General features: G+C 36.9%; 1 protein-coding gene across 1 annotated transcript in view; it reads right to left on the bottom strand.

Annotated features, from left to right (window-relative positions):
- The window catches only part of LOC139717816 (uncharacterized), a 161,181-nt gene that overhangs the window by 132,938 nt on the left and 13,459 nt on the right, over window positions 1–14,784 (bottom strand). The window contains exon 2 of the mRNA XM_071629314.1: window positions 10–72. Coding sequence (XP_071485415.1) covers window positions 10–72 — 63 coding nt within the window. The remainder of the gene's footprint in view (window positions 1–9; window positions 73–14,784) is intronic.

The following is a 14,784-nucleotide window of genomic DNA, read 5'->3' as shown; positions in this document are numbered from 1 at the left end:
TATACTTACATATAATGCTATTCCATCCACTCGCACCTGTCTGAAGGATTCCACAAATTCACTGAAGCGTTCCTGAAATATGATGCACAAGACAATAATAACGATGATGATGATAATAATAATAATAATAATAATAATAATAATAATAATGATAATAATAATAATGATAAAAATAATAATAATGACAATAATAGTAGTAGTAGTAATAATAACAATAATAATAATAAAAATAATACATTTATGTAACACATTTTCCATAAATGTACATGTTCAGTAAATGTGCTTTTTATACCTTTGGACTTTGAAACAAGCGAGTTTGTAGATACTGTAACACATGATATATTCGCGGCATGAATTTTCGCGAATTGGAGCCAACAGCCTTTTTCGTGGCATGAAATTTTCGCGAAGTACCACTGGCGTTCAATGCATATAATGTAAACATGGACTTTCGCGTGCATTTTAATTTCGCGAATCTTGGCGCTCGCGAAATTCGCGAAATTAAAGTGCAAACGAAAATTCCTTGTTTTACAGTACACATTTGAGGAAATGTAAACACACTAATCAAAATGGCAAACTTGTGAGGTGTACAAACAATTGAAAAAGGCAGGTTATGCATTTAGGTGCAAAATTTAACTACCTGTAGTTATGCATAAAAATTTATATTGGGTAAACAGCTTCCACAAGTTCTTAAGATAAAGAGGGACTTCAAAAGCCAGCTCTAAAAGGTACAATGCATTTCTCAAGCTCTTTAGATGGATTTTTGCATGATTGATTTGTTCATTCTGGGAATAATTTGTTTTCCAACAAAAATTTGATTAGCAATATCAGCTGATGAACAGTATTTTGGTATCCTGTACACTTCTATGGTAGCAAACTACTACACAAACATAGTTTGTGTAGCAAAGTGGAATGAACAAGAGACCCGCGGGTCTAGCGCTCACCTGAGTATCGCAAGTTCACCTTTCACGCAGTCACTAATCTAAATTATTCACAGCTCTACCAAAATTTGACGAGGCATTCTCAAGTGGAAGATGAAAATGTACAATAAGGGCCCAATTTTTTCAAGATTCCTTAATTTGGGGGAATTGGGGTCCCCTGGGGCCCTCTGGGTGGGGCATGGTGCCCAGTTTGATAAATTGAGATCCTGACCACCTAGGGATGCTACCTGCCAAGTTTGACAAAAATCCATCATGAGGTTTTCAGGAAGAAGATGAAAATGTACAATTCAGGCCCCTATTCGGACCCTTCCAACCACCCCCCCCCCCTACCCCCAAGAGGGGCACCCCTGGATCTCCTATGAACAAACTTGAAACTACAGTCATTAATGTACTCACTCATAGTATTATCTCAGCTCTATAACTTCTGATTCTAGAGAAGATTTTTAAAGATTCCTTCATTTGGGGGTTTGGGCCCCCTGGGGGCCCCCTGGGCGGGGCATGGTGCCCATTTTAACAAATTGAGATCCTAACCCCCTAGGGATGCTACCTGCCAAGTTTGGTGAAAATGGGTCATGGGGTTCTCAAGAAGAAGATAAAAATGTACAATTTAGGCCCCATTAGGACCCCTCCTCACCCCCCCCCCCCCCCTGGGTCCCAAGGGGGGCACCCCTGATTCTGCCATGAACAAACTTGAAACTACAGTCATCAATGTGCTAACTCATAGTATTAACCTAGCTCTATCACTTCTGGTTCTAGAGAAGAAGATTTTTGCGGATTCCTTAATTTTGGGGGGTTTGGGCCCCCTGGGGGCCCCCTGGGTGGGTCATGGTGCCCATTTTAACAAATGGAGTTCCTAACCCCCTAGGGATGCTACCTGCCAAGTTTGGTGAAAATGGGTCATGGAGTTCTCAAGAAGAAGATGAAAATGTACAATTTAGGCCCCATTAGAACCCTTTCCCACCCCCCTTCCCTGGGTCCCAAGGGGGGCACCCCTGATTCTGCCATGAACAAACTTGAAACTACAGTCATCAATGTACTAACTCATAGTATTAACTTAGCTCTATCACTTCTGGTTCTAGAGAAGAAGATTTTTACAGATTCCTTAATTTTGGGGGGTTTGGGCCCCCCTGGGGGCCCCCTGGGTGGGGCATGGTGCCCATTTTAACAAATTGAGTTCCTAACCCCCTAGGGATGCTACCTGCCAAGTTTGATGAAAATCGGTCATGGGGTTTTTAAGAAGAAGATGAAAATGTAAAAAGTTTACGCACGACGCACGACGGACGACGGACGACGGACGACGGACGACGGACGACGGACGACGGACGACGGACGACGGACGACGCACGACGCACGACGCACGACGGACGCCGGACGAAGGGCGATCGCAATAGCTCACTTGAGCCTTTGGCTCAGGTGAGCTAAAAATGCAGAGCAAATTGTAATGCGATACCAGGGAAATTATTTCCTGCATAACCGCACACTTCTGGCATGATGCAGTCAGTGTTCACATGACTGGCCTCGGAGCTCCAAAACCTTGTCATCACATTTAATGCAGTTCGTCTCTGAATGTAACCCTTTTATGTCCACCATGTCATGAATGCTCCTGTTGTTGTACACATCAAACAGATTATTAGTGGCAGTAAAAGAGTTAATTCATTTTGCATAGATGGATATCCTTAGCTACTATAAAATGAGGAATGTTTGTGTGCATTTTAATTTCGTGAATTTTGCGAGAGCCGAGTTTCACGAAATTAAAATGCACGCTAAAGATCTTGTCTACACTATTATGCATTGAATGTTACAGGCAATTCGCAAACATTTAATATGCAGCCAACAAGGCTGTCGGCTCCCATTTGCGAAAATTTCATGCTGCAAAAGTAGAATATTTTACAGTATGTATGATTCAAACAATTGTCCCATTTCTTGTGCACAGCACTAGAGAACTAGGAAATAAGTGCCACAAATCAATTTGTTGGTACACTGGTTTCTCTTGGAACAGAGTAGGTTTCATCTGGATTATATTTGCTTCACAATTCATATAACCCGACAATCAAGCTACCAACCTCTACTAGATGGTCCCATGCACCTGAATTCAAGCTAGGAGCTTACATAGAACACAAAAATGTCAGTTTTTCATAGGATCTTTAGATGTTTGGTTCATAAACTTCATATTTAAAATATGAACCATTGCATTCACTGCAATCATTCACAACATTTTTTATATGGTTTGTTTTCACAGAGATAATTTCACTTTAATCAGAAAGATACTTTACATTTGTGTGTAACCTGGCACTAGATGCCTTATACTCTTGGCAGAATTGTTCCTTGTTCGTATGATATAATGTTTCTATTTAATGCAACACTGGGAAGACCACATGATATTCCAACATCAATAAATCTCGTAAAGCGTAAATGAAAACAAGATATACAAACAAGCAAACATAGCTGTCACATCGTCTCAATTTACATGTGGGGCAATGTCTGTATATTTCTAGCATTCAATGCAATGTACATGTATCACCACTTATACATGCACAAACCTACAATTGGGGCCAAAGACAACAAACGTCGATATTTTTGTAAGATTTTTGTAAGAGCAGGATTCATAGTTGCCATAATATGGCTCCACTTCTTTTGGGGTTCTACAGGGCAATGTAGACTTTGGACTCACCAAATAATACCAAACACGGAAATAGCACCATAACACAACCAGATTTTATTCTTTTTTCTCTCATTGATTTCATATCTGCTTGTATGCCCTATGCTTTGAATCGTTCCACAGTTTGCTGTCTCATAGAGATATGATTGAATACAATTTTCTGAAACAGAGGTCTATTGAGACAGATTCATTTCAATTCAATTCAATTGTGCTTTATTTCCATCCAACATAAGGAAATACAAATACAAAGTATACCTGTTATAAATCATACTCTGAACAATTTGTAAGAAATACAAATCATAAAGTTTAATACAATGTATGAATGACTGAATAGAAATAATGCACACTTTGCAATGGTGACAAAAAGTAAATACTGCCTAGATAGCAACGGAAAAGTGTGATATCAGATATCAGATCAATAGCAGTCTGAGAAATGTTAAATCAATATGTTGTGCACAGCATCAGTGGAATATTCATCCCACTCACGTTCAAACTGTCTAGCCCCGCCCCACACATACAAAGGACCAATGAACATCAACATGGTATTCTTTTCTTTCTTCAGTTACTTATCTTCACAAAATTCAGTCCTGAAATAGATATAGCAAATTCAAGTCATACCACTGTGAGGACAGTTTGTACCAAACCATTCTCCAGTGTCTCAGGAATGAACTAACACAATCTTAAATTTTTCATAATAGGATAATTGGATATGGTTCATTATTCAAAAAGTTCATTAATCTGAAATTTCTTATTTAAAAAAAAACTAAATCAAGTTCACTGTTCTGAAGGTTCTTTGGTCCAAAAATGAAATATGGTTAGTTATTCCGAAAGTTCAGTTACTCTGAAATTAATAAAGGTTCATTATTCTGAATAGAGACCATTTGTTTTTCCAAAGGTTTGTTAATCCAAAAATGGAATGAGTTTGTTATTCTGAAGGTTCACTATCTGGCATTTCTAAAAAGAAATAATGTTTGTCATTCCAAAGGTTCATTAATCTGAAAATGGAAAGAAGGTGTGCGCTAATGAACCTCTGGAATTGTGAACCTTATTTCATTTCCCCCTTTTGAGCAGGGCAGAAAGGAACTGAGTGGAAACAAGGAGCAAGATAACATGATGAGGTCAAACCATTTTATCGTTAATAAATTATGCAACAAGGTGGTCACTTCTGACCAGGTGATTTACCTTGCTAAAGCTATACAAATACAATTTTTAACAAGAGCACTGTTAAATGCGGAAACTATTCATGTACAACGCCTTTTTACAGTCACTTGAAAAAAAAAATGATAACGGTACAATGTATTTGTTAGAAGAGTCACATTTGGTACTTAAAATGAAGAAATCTAATGACAACATTTTCAAGCCTACAAGTTACATTGTCTCTCGTATTGATGGCTGCAAAGCCTGAAGCTCGTGTGAAAATGAAACCACGGGACACTTCTTGAAGTGGACAAGCTACACAAAGACACCTTTCCCTGAAAAATGCCACAGCGTTTAAGGAAACCGAAGCCCAAATTTAAATTTGGATCGAGTGAAAGTGGTAATATCAGTAGAACACATCAGTGAAAGTTTGAGGAAAATCGGACAATAATTGATTCAAAAGTTTTGGCACTGTCATTGCTGGACAAGAAGACCACTACATTTCATGACTTCACTATCATAAGGAAAATATAAGGGGACTTCCATAAAATCTCATTATTTATTAAAAGTACACATTCCATCAACTTGTTACTGACATACGTTATGGGTAATATTATCCCCCTACTTTCTGAGAAGGTAGTCAAGTGCTCTTTCCTCATGGTAGAAAAGTGAAAATATGTTGAATTTTCTTTATATTGTTGTCTATAATGACATCATAATGTATTGTAGTCTCCCTATCCCGTGATAACGGCACCAAAACTTGAAAATTCATAACTTTTGAATTGATTGTCCAATTTCCAAAAACTTTCACAGATATGTGTTCTACTACTATTGCTGCTTTGACTTAATCCACATTTATTATACTTGAGCTAAAGGAAGAGTTTGTGATAGGTACATCACTTAGAGATCCTTGTATGAGTGAAGGATAGGAATAAATTTATGTATCCTGCTCATAATTTACACCATATTTATTCATAAGGTGACACATCTATTACAAAGTATGTCACTTTCCAGCATGAATGATACACTATTACATGTGCACACATTGTGCATTCAATAATACATCACATTTTATGTGACAGTGGACGAGAATAAATCATATCTGAAACTGACAGCAGTAAATGACATTTATAAACACAGTCTGATTTGAGCAGCACTGAATTTGTATGACTGTACTACTTTAACTGTTCATTGCTAGGCACTGTTCAATTGCAATTTGATTCCACTATTCAATTCAATAGTGGACGATACCACATACAATGTTGGTACATGTAGTACCAAGGCCATTAAAAACAAAGAAAAGAAAAAAATGTATCTATTGTCTTTGGGGCTTTGTATGTAATATGTTTAGTATTTCTAATATAGTGTGTATTATCAATACTTTATGGACAAACAGTGTCACACACTGAATAACAGAATGCATTGTAACCATACAGTGTAGTATGTATCATGTTCTGCACTAGATAACCATTTCCTTCCATTGAGTAAGTGTATACTTTAATGGCATTATTTACCATTTGCAGATGAAACAAAAACCTAGCTTTAGTGCTTCAAAATAGTTCTAGAATGTGAGTCAGGGATAGAAACAATCAATGTAAAAAATTTAATCATTATAATCAACGTTAATTATTGTCTAATATACAAAATGTGAACAATAGTTATGATAAAATTGTTTCTAATTAAACCATCTACAGTTATGGTTTATTGAGAAAAATAGTGATATCTTCTTATATTGTAGGTTGTATTGCAAAATTTTTATATGGTAAGATTTTTTGTGATACAACTGACCTACACGTATGCATCAATTGTGATAATTTTTTAAATCTCTGCTTCCAATAGTACGCAATGCCTTTAAAACCAAGTCAACAGCCATGCACAGACTGGAAGAGTTGGATGTTATATTAGTAGCCCGAAATTGAATTAAAAGTTGCATTTTTGAATCTTTAAATTTACAGCCCATTGAATCCTTGTGTCATTCCCTACAAAAATTATCATCCTGTCACTGAATTGGCAAATCTGAATTTATTGCATTTCAACATATTCTGAAGAAAGATTAGATAGAATGGGTTGAAATTCATTTAATCTGCCCAAAATCAGAACAGACTAGAAATGTCGCTATGGCGACTGGTATGCCTCCGCCATAATGCATGATTCTCCTAATAGGTCTATAGTACATGTGGACAATGTGTGATTACATTTTCACAAAATTGGCAAAATATTAAAATGACATGTTTGTCACAAATGTATCGAATGTTCACCTTCCTTGACCTATGTTTAATTGGATGAATAGGAGAGCATGTATTTGGGGATTTAAGAACTTTAATTTCGACTTTGACCCTTTCATAAGTTTACGCACTTGAGTAATTGTCAAGGTATAAATCGTATGGAGAAAAAGTGCAATTTCTGTATTGAACAGTAAATTGTTATCATTTTCATCTGGCCTTTGATTCATAAGAGAATCAATGTCAGGCAGAACATACATAAATATGTACTAAGTTTAAAGATAACTTGAGCCACTTCAGAGATATGGAGAAAGAAGTAAGTTCAGCACTTTCACTTGATCTTTGACCTTTTGACCTTTGACCTTATTGGCAAAAAAAAAAGAAAATCCCAGAGAATCTCTAGTGGGTTACACATGCATACATCAAGTTTAAAAAAAAATAATCCTGCTGGCATTGCATAAATATAAGGAAAACAGCAAAATTTTGAAGTATTGCCCTTGACCTTTGACCCCTGACCTTTGACCACATGAACCCCAAATTCCCTAGATAACCACTGCCAGTCAGTACATGCATATGTGACCGTGCACCTCAAAACGAACATAAAGTCGCACACACTGATTTTGCATGAGGACTGAAAATAAGTGAAATGGGTCAACCTAGCCGAACTTGACTTTTTTATATTTTCTGAAAGAGCGGTCCTTCTTTTACATTATGCTAAAATTTGGTATCATAAAACGGGCAGGAAATTGTGTTTTTTAGCAGTTTATCTCGAACATTTTTGGTAGAATAGTGTGATTAGGTGTGTCTGTAGAATCTCTTTTTCATTTCTGAAAAACCTTGTCCACACTCTTCACTTTCAACTCTTATAACTTTTGAAAGAATAGTGCTACTGCTTTTAAAGTTGGCATTGATTATGGACAGAATGTGTTAATGAGGCATGCTTAATTTCAGTTTAATCTGATAATCCCTTCATTGTTGTTACTCTGTTGGTTTACTTCCTGTTTTTTGTCCCATTCATCGCACAGCCAGCACGGTTTGGTAAAGATTAAAGGACAAGTTCACCTTCATAAACATAAGGATTGAGAAAATGCAACAATATTAGTAGAACACATCAGTGAAAGTTTGAGGAAAATTGGACAATCGATGCAAAAGTTATGAATTGTTTTAATTTTTGTGTTGGAACCGCTGGATGAGGAGACTACTACAGCTTGTGAGTCATATGCGTACAACAGTATAAAGAAAATATAAAAGAAAATTCAACATATTATTACTTTTTTCGCATAATAAAAGAGCAATTGACTTGCCTCTTTCTAAGGGCAGGGGGAATAATATTACCCATAACATGTATCGGTAATGAGTCAGGGGAATGTGTACTTTTTTTCAAAAGATGGAATTTTGTGAAATTCTCTTTATATTTTCCTTATATTGTTGTACGCATGTGACATCTAAGTTATTCATACACTGCAGCATAGTCTTCTCATCCAGCGGGTACTGCACAAAAACTTCAAAAAATCATAACTTTTGAATGGATTGTCTGATTTTCCTCAAACTTTCAATGATGTGTTCTACTAATATTGCTACATTCTCTCAATCCTTATGTTTATGAAGGTGAACTTGTCCTTTAAGCGCATGAATAGACACTGTTCTTCAGAGCCTCTTTTCTCAGTTCACACTTTTCCTGAGTTTGTGCTTTCTTTCCAATATTTAGATAGGTTAGGAGAGTCCATTTGATTTGAGTTATACATCATTTTAAAGCTTAAAGTCTGCTCTTTCAGAATATGGTCTTAACTAAAAATTCATGTCTGGCGACTTTTTGTTTGTTTTGAGGTGCAGTGTCACATATATACTTTGTTCCACGAAGATACCTTGAACAATTTCCCAAGATACAGAGAAAAAAGTGAAATTTTAACATTTTACTTGACCTTTTGACCTTTGACCTTTTGACCTCATGACCCCAAACTTTCACCAGAGAATCTTAATCGGGTAATACATGTATACACTAAGTTTCAAGAAAATATCTTCAGGCATTGCATAGATATGGGGGAAAAAGTGAAATTTTAAGCATTTGACCTTGACCTTTTGACCTTTGACCTTGAGCATGTGCACCCAAAAGTTGATAGGCACAACTTCACCTCCTAATACACATACATGCCAGGTTTCATTAGGATACCTCAAAAGGTTTTGATAGTTACCCTGTCCACAAAATTCATTACGGACGGACGGAAGGACGGACGGACGGGCGGACGGACGGACGGACGGACGGACAACCCGAAAACATAATGCCTCCGGCACCACTTCGTGGCGGAGGCATAAAAAATTCTTATTTGTCACATTTACAGCTGTCACATAGAAACATGAACTTTGACCAGGTTCTAAAATGTGTTGCTGATTCAGAGTTCAGTTACATAAAATTGAAACATTTTGAGGTTATATAAAATTTCAGCAACCATAACAAATCAATGACACATGACTGAAATAAAGCTCAATATGAAGAAAATGTGATTTTTTTTTATGTACCCTCTGAAATACTACCAAAGAATGTTGAAAAAAGTTTGCAAAGTTGCAGCATGAAATCACATAAATGTGGTTCTAGGAGCTGATCAGTTAATATTTATCAGCAGAAAACACTTGTCGTGCTAGAAGGATTTCATTAACGAGCCTGTCAAATGACGGTAACTATGTGGTATGTCATCAACTGAGAACCAATGGGGCATTAACCCTTTTCAAATTAGTTCATGGAGTTTAATGTGCTTCTGGTTTCCTAGCTTTTATGTTTTTCCCCACTGAGGAAGAGGAACTGGGTGAAATTGAGACCAGGCTAACACCTTCATTATTACAATGAGATTCCCTTGTATGCAACTCATTCCTTGTTGTTATTATTGCTTTTTGGGGTTGACTCTTGCCTCTTAATTTCGATCCCAAGATCCCTGCAAAACTTTGTGTGAACTTTGAAAACATTGATAATGATTAGTAAAACTACTATCATCAATAATTATGACTATCATAGTAATAACAATCATATTCACGATTACTAATATAGTAAGGTGAATCATTATCATCTGTACTATTTCTATCACTTTCTTATCAACATTTTGCCATATTTACAAGAATAAAACATCATGGATATGCTTACAAGCAAAAGTATAAGAAAGTGTTGGTGTATTGTTATTGGGTAAACTTTGTGTCTGGCTCTAAGCAGTCAATACTAGGATGATTTAACAATCCTCCAACATCGAATTTCGGAGGTCATATCAATCTGACATGATCCCAAAGTTTAAATCAATGAGATCACCTTCTTGACGTGTTGCTCCTTCTTGACGTGTTATAAGTTGTTTCAAGCTTTCTGGCCAAACATTCAAATATCGGTTTATTCCTTGACATTCCGTTCAGCTCTTCTTAACACTTCTGCCTCTGCCCAAGCAGGGAGCAAGGTCAATAGCTTGTCATCCATATGATTAGAACCATTGATGTTTGTCAGTATCAAAAGACCTCTATCTCTATCAAGTAACAAATTGATACAACATAGTTGTGGACAACTGTTGAAAAATAATGGACCCCTATGACAGCAAGCTATTTGAGCATAATATGTCTACAAACAGCACCAATAGAGCAAGAAAGTCGAAGCTAGAAAGCACATTGTGCAATATTCCACAGGGCCGGCTGGCTGGACACCCACATTGTATGTGAACTGGAACGGGATAGAGATGACCTCACATTCAACATCTCTGGATGTGGTTTTGCTTATAGGCTTCCCCAAGAACCACATTATGGGAGAATTGCCCATCATAAACCCACCTTTTTGTGCATTTTGAATCAGCACATTGAAACAGTATTCATATCAAAATGAGTTGGGACTCGATCGCATTTTGAACAAAATGCATTTCAAAAGCCTGATTATGGCCCAAAGGAGTTATGTGGTAAGCATAAATAATCCTATGTCCTGTTCAGACACACACAATGCGAACATAAACTCTTGGTGTGAATGGGCCAACAGAAAATGGGAGCTACAAATCTCTTTCACTGTATGTGAGGGATGCGTGCATGCACATGTGACAGCAACCACTATTAACCACAAGCAAAGCTTACTACAGCACAGAGAGCTTTAGTTATGAGACAGGGATCACTATGACTTCCTTGATGGAAAAAAAAAAAAAACTACACTTGCACTCCAGATTGCAATTGTTGAGAGAAACTTCCTCTTGCGACGAGCATCAACCAGCCACAGGGTATCGCGCTGTTTGCTAGCAACTTCTGCCTGACAATCTATGGTTAGCATTCGCACTGTAATCATGAGGTAACATACCAATGATATCATTTAAGATGTCAATACAGGGGTCCGTTTCATGATGTCATCACTCGAAAGTCTTAACATAGATCTCAGTCTCAGAATTGGCCCAGATTGCTCATACGTGTATGTAGCTATGAGAGACTTTCAAGAGGAGAAGAAAAATCCATTTCATGTAGTCTCTTGCAAGAGTGTCTTATGCATAAAATGTCTTTCATGAGACTTTCATGAAACGGGACACCAGGTCAGATTTGTGCAGTGATGGGTGTATCATGCATGAAAAATTATAAAGAATTGTAAGTTCTTACAAAGGCATTCAATGGAACACAGAAATATCATGCTGATACAGCGCGATACTGAGAATCGATCCCATAGCTAACTTCTTAAACTCATTGAGGAAGAGTCCTGAGTACTGTACAACGAGGAATGTTCGCATGCATTTTAATTTCGTGAATTTCGCGAGAGCAAGATTCACAAAATTAAAATGCACATGAAAGTTCTTGTCTACACTATACGCATTGAATGTTAGAGGCAACTCGCGAAAATTTCATGCCGCAAAAAAGGCCGTCGGCTCCAATTCGCGAAAATTTCATGTCGTGAAAATATATTCTTTTACAGTATACTTGGACAGGTGGCTATGGGAAATACGTGTTGTAGCAAAATCAATCCGTCCTCAACAGGTTAATACATCAACTAACAGTAACAATATACAGCTTGACTGGCACTTGGCAGCTGATTCATGGCTACCATTTTACAATCACCTTTCTCAGGTCATTGTCAGCCACACTTACTAGCATGGTACAGCTTTTGTTGAGACGGATAATCAGGTCTTAACTTTTTGAAAAAATGATTAAAAAATGCTTATATGAGATATCACAGAGAATAAGCTTTCATAGTTGTACATAAATGCATCTTTGCTCCAGATTCTTAATGGCTCCTCTAAAATCCAATCTCAAAGTGATTCGAAACTTCTCTCTGACTCATTACAGGATCCAGTGTAGGTTCCTGTCATGACTTAAAGACCCAGTAGCATGTGGAGAGAAGGCTGACCTGATTGAACTGACCTTCATTCATTCCCTGCCCACTGGGGTACATCTGAAAACCACAACTAAAGCATCCCTCACAGAATCGAATTGCCCATCAGCGAATATGTATACAATTTGTTACGGGGATTCTCGAATATACATTGTATACCAAAATCAGGCTAGCCTTTCCATTTCACGAATCCCTACACTACCATGTTTTTGAATGTCGGAAGTTAGCCACGGACGAAACCCACACAGGCTTTTGTGCATTGCACAGGTTTAAAAGTACTCTTGAAACCCATTAATCACAATTTGTCAATTCCGACGATGGGGCAATAAATCCCTCTTTCAAAAGCTTAATACGTGTGGTCTTTTAGATACCAATACATTCAGATTTGACTGGCAGAAAGTGCAAAATCTTTATTTTGTGTGATAAGGAATACAAAAGATTTCTACAAAATTTCATTTTTTTTGGGGGGGGGGAGGTATACATTCCTTTGACCTGTTACAAACGCATATTATGGGTAATATTATTCTAAAAACAAAACAAAAAAGCGTTCTGTTCTAATGCAAAAAAGTGTAAATATGTTGAATTTTCTTCATATTTTCCTTTTATTGTTCTGTGCATGCAACACCACAAGCTGCAGTAGTCTTCTCATCCAGTGATGGCGGCGCTGAAACTTCAAAAATTCACAACTTCTGAATGGATTGTCCCATTTTCCTCAAACTTTCATCAATGTGTTCTACTATATAGCTGCAGTCTCTCAATCTACATGCTTATTAAAGTGAACTTGTCCTTTAATTGTGACGACCCTGGAGTAAAACCTCTGTCCATAATCAAGCAACTGTCCCGATCCTAAGAAAGACACAGTTAGACATTATTGAGTTATTTGAATTCTATGTAAAGTTCGATACATTATAAGTCAAGGCATGTGTACATCAAAACTGTAACTGGCACACTCTTGTATATCATAATTATAATTGACAAGAGCAGATTCCATATTCATCCACAAGTACTTTTTCTATCAGTTATTTGAAGGTGAATTTTGATGGACCCTACAAGTTTTGGTGGACTACATCATGCTTTGTCATGTACAAATGTCCTGAGCTACTGAAGGATATCCTTCAAACATGTAGTCTATATGACTACCAAATGATTCCAAAATATGTCATGGCTACATAAATTACATTGTGCATTAATTTCATTTCTTCCCTTGCATATATATACAAATGTCATAAATTTCATTTCATAAGAATATCTGATCAAAAATTTGCCCAAATTAACCACTGTCTTGTCTTGGTAAAGCAGCAAAATTGATATGCCTTTGAAATGTTGCCGTGATGGTGTCCCTGATGTTGTCCCATACATGTGCCTTTTTCCCCCCAGTCCTGATTAAATGGCAGCTACCTATCAAAGGACAAATTCACCTTCACAGATGAAAGGATTAAATAAAATATGCAGCAATATTAATAGAACACATCAGTGAGAATTTGAGGAAAATCAGACAATCCGATCAAAAGATATTAATTTTTGAAGTTTCAGCTCAGTCACTGCTGGATGAGAAGACTACTTCAGCTTTATGATGTCATATGTGTAGAACAATATTAAGAAAACATAAAGAAAATTCAACATATTTTTACTTTTCTCACACAATGAAAGCACATTTGACTTGCCTCTTTCAGAAGATAGGGGGAATTATATTACAGTTAACATATGTCGGTGGCAAGTTGAGGAAATGTGCGCTTTTTTCAAAAAATACAATATTGTGAAATTCTCTCATTTCTTTTATATAGTTCTATGCATGTGACGTCATACACTGTAGTAGTCTACTCATCCAGCAGTGACTGCGCAGAAATTTCAGAACTTAAAAATTCATAACTTTTGAACGGATTGTCCGATTTTCCCCAAACTTTCATTGATGTATACTGATATGGCTTCATTCACTCATTCTACATGTATATGAAGGTGGACTTGTCCTTTAAGTGACTGTTACATCATGGTTCTAGATACCTCTAGCCCTTTTTTTTTTTGTTTTTTTGTTTTGACACTACACTGCATGACAAGCAACTTAACAGTATTACTGAGCTTGAGAGAAACTATCTTTCTCCAGCTCTTTATTGTCTTCGGCTTGGGCATAGGCAATTTCCGGCTAATTGTGTTACTGAAGGTTATGAACATCAATAGAGTAACTGGCTCTAGGCATCGAAAGGAAGAAATCTGATCATCAAGAGGATAACCCTCGCTACTTTAATGATGTTTTAAACTGAAGTTAATGCATCTAATGGATTTTCCATCTATAACACAATACTCTGAACTACCTCATAAAAGAGAACCACTGAAAGCACAGTCTCCACTAATTCAAACCAAGGCTGCATTTTTCAACTTCCCCATATTTGAAACATGTTTCAATACAAACTATCAAAGATCCCATTTCTCGAGTTGTTGCGTTCATAAACTCTGTCGTGAGTTGACTAGGAGGCCTTGTCACTGCGCAACTCCTTTGCACAGTTTGACCCA

Source organism: Diadema antillarum, unplaced genomic scaffold (assembly GCF_040938485.1).
Source record: "Diadema antillarum isolate AM-2024a unplaced genomic scaffold, OU_Dant_1.0 scf00000083, whole genome shotgun sequence".
In the NCBI taxonomy this organism is placed as follows: Eukaryota; Metazoa; Echinodermata; class Echinoidea; order Diadematoida; family Diadematidae; genus Diadema; species Diadema antillarum.
This window is presented reverse-complemented; position numbering and strand designations above follow the sequence as displayed.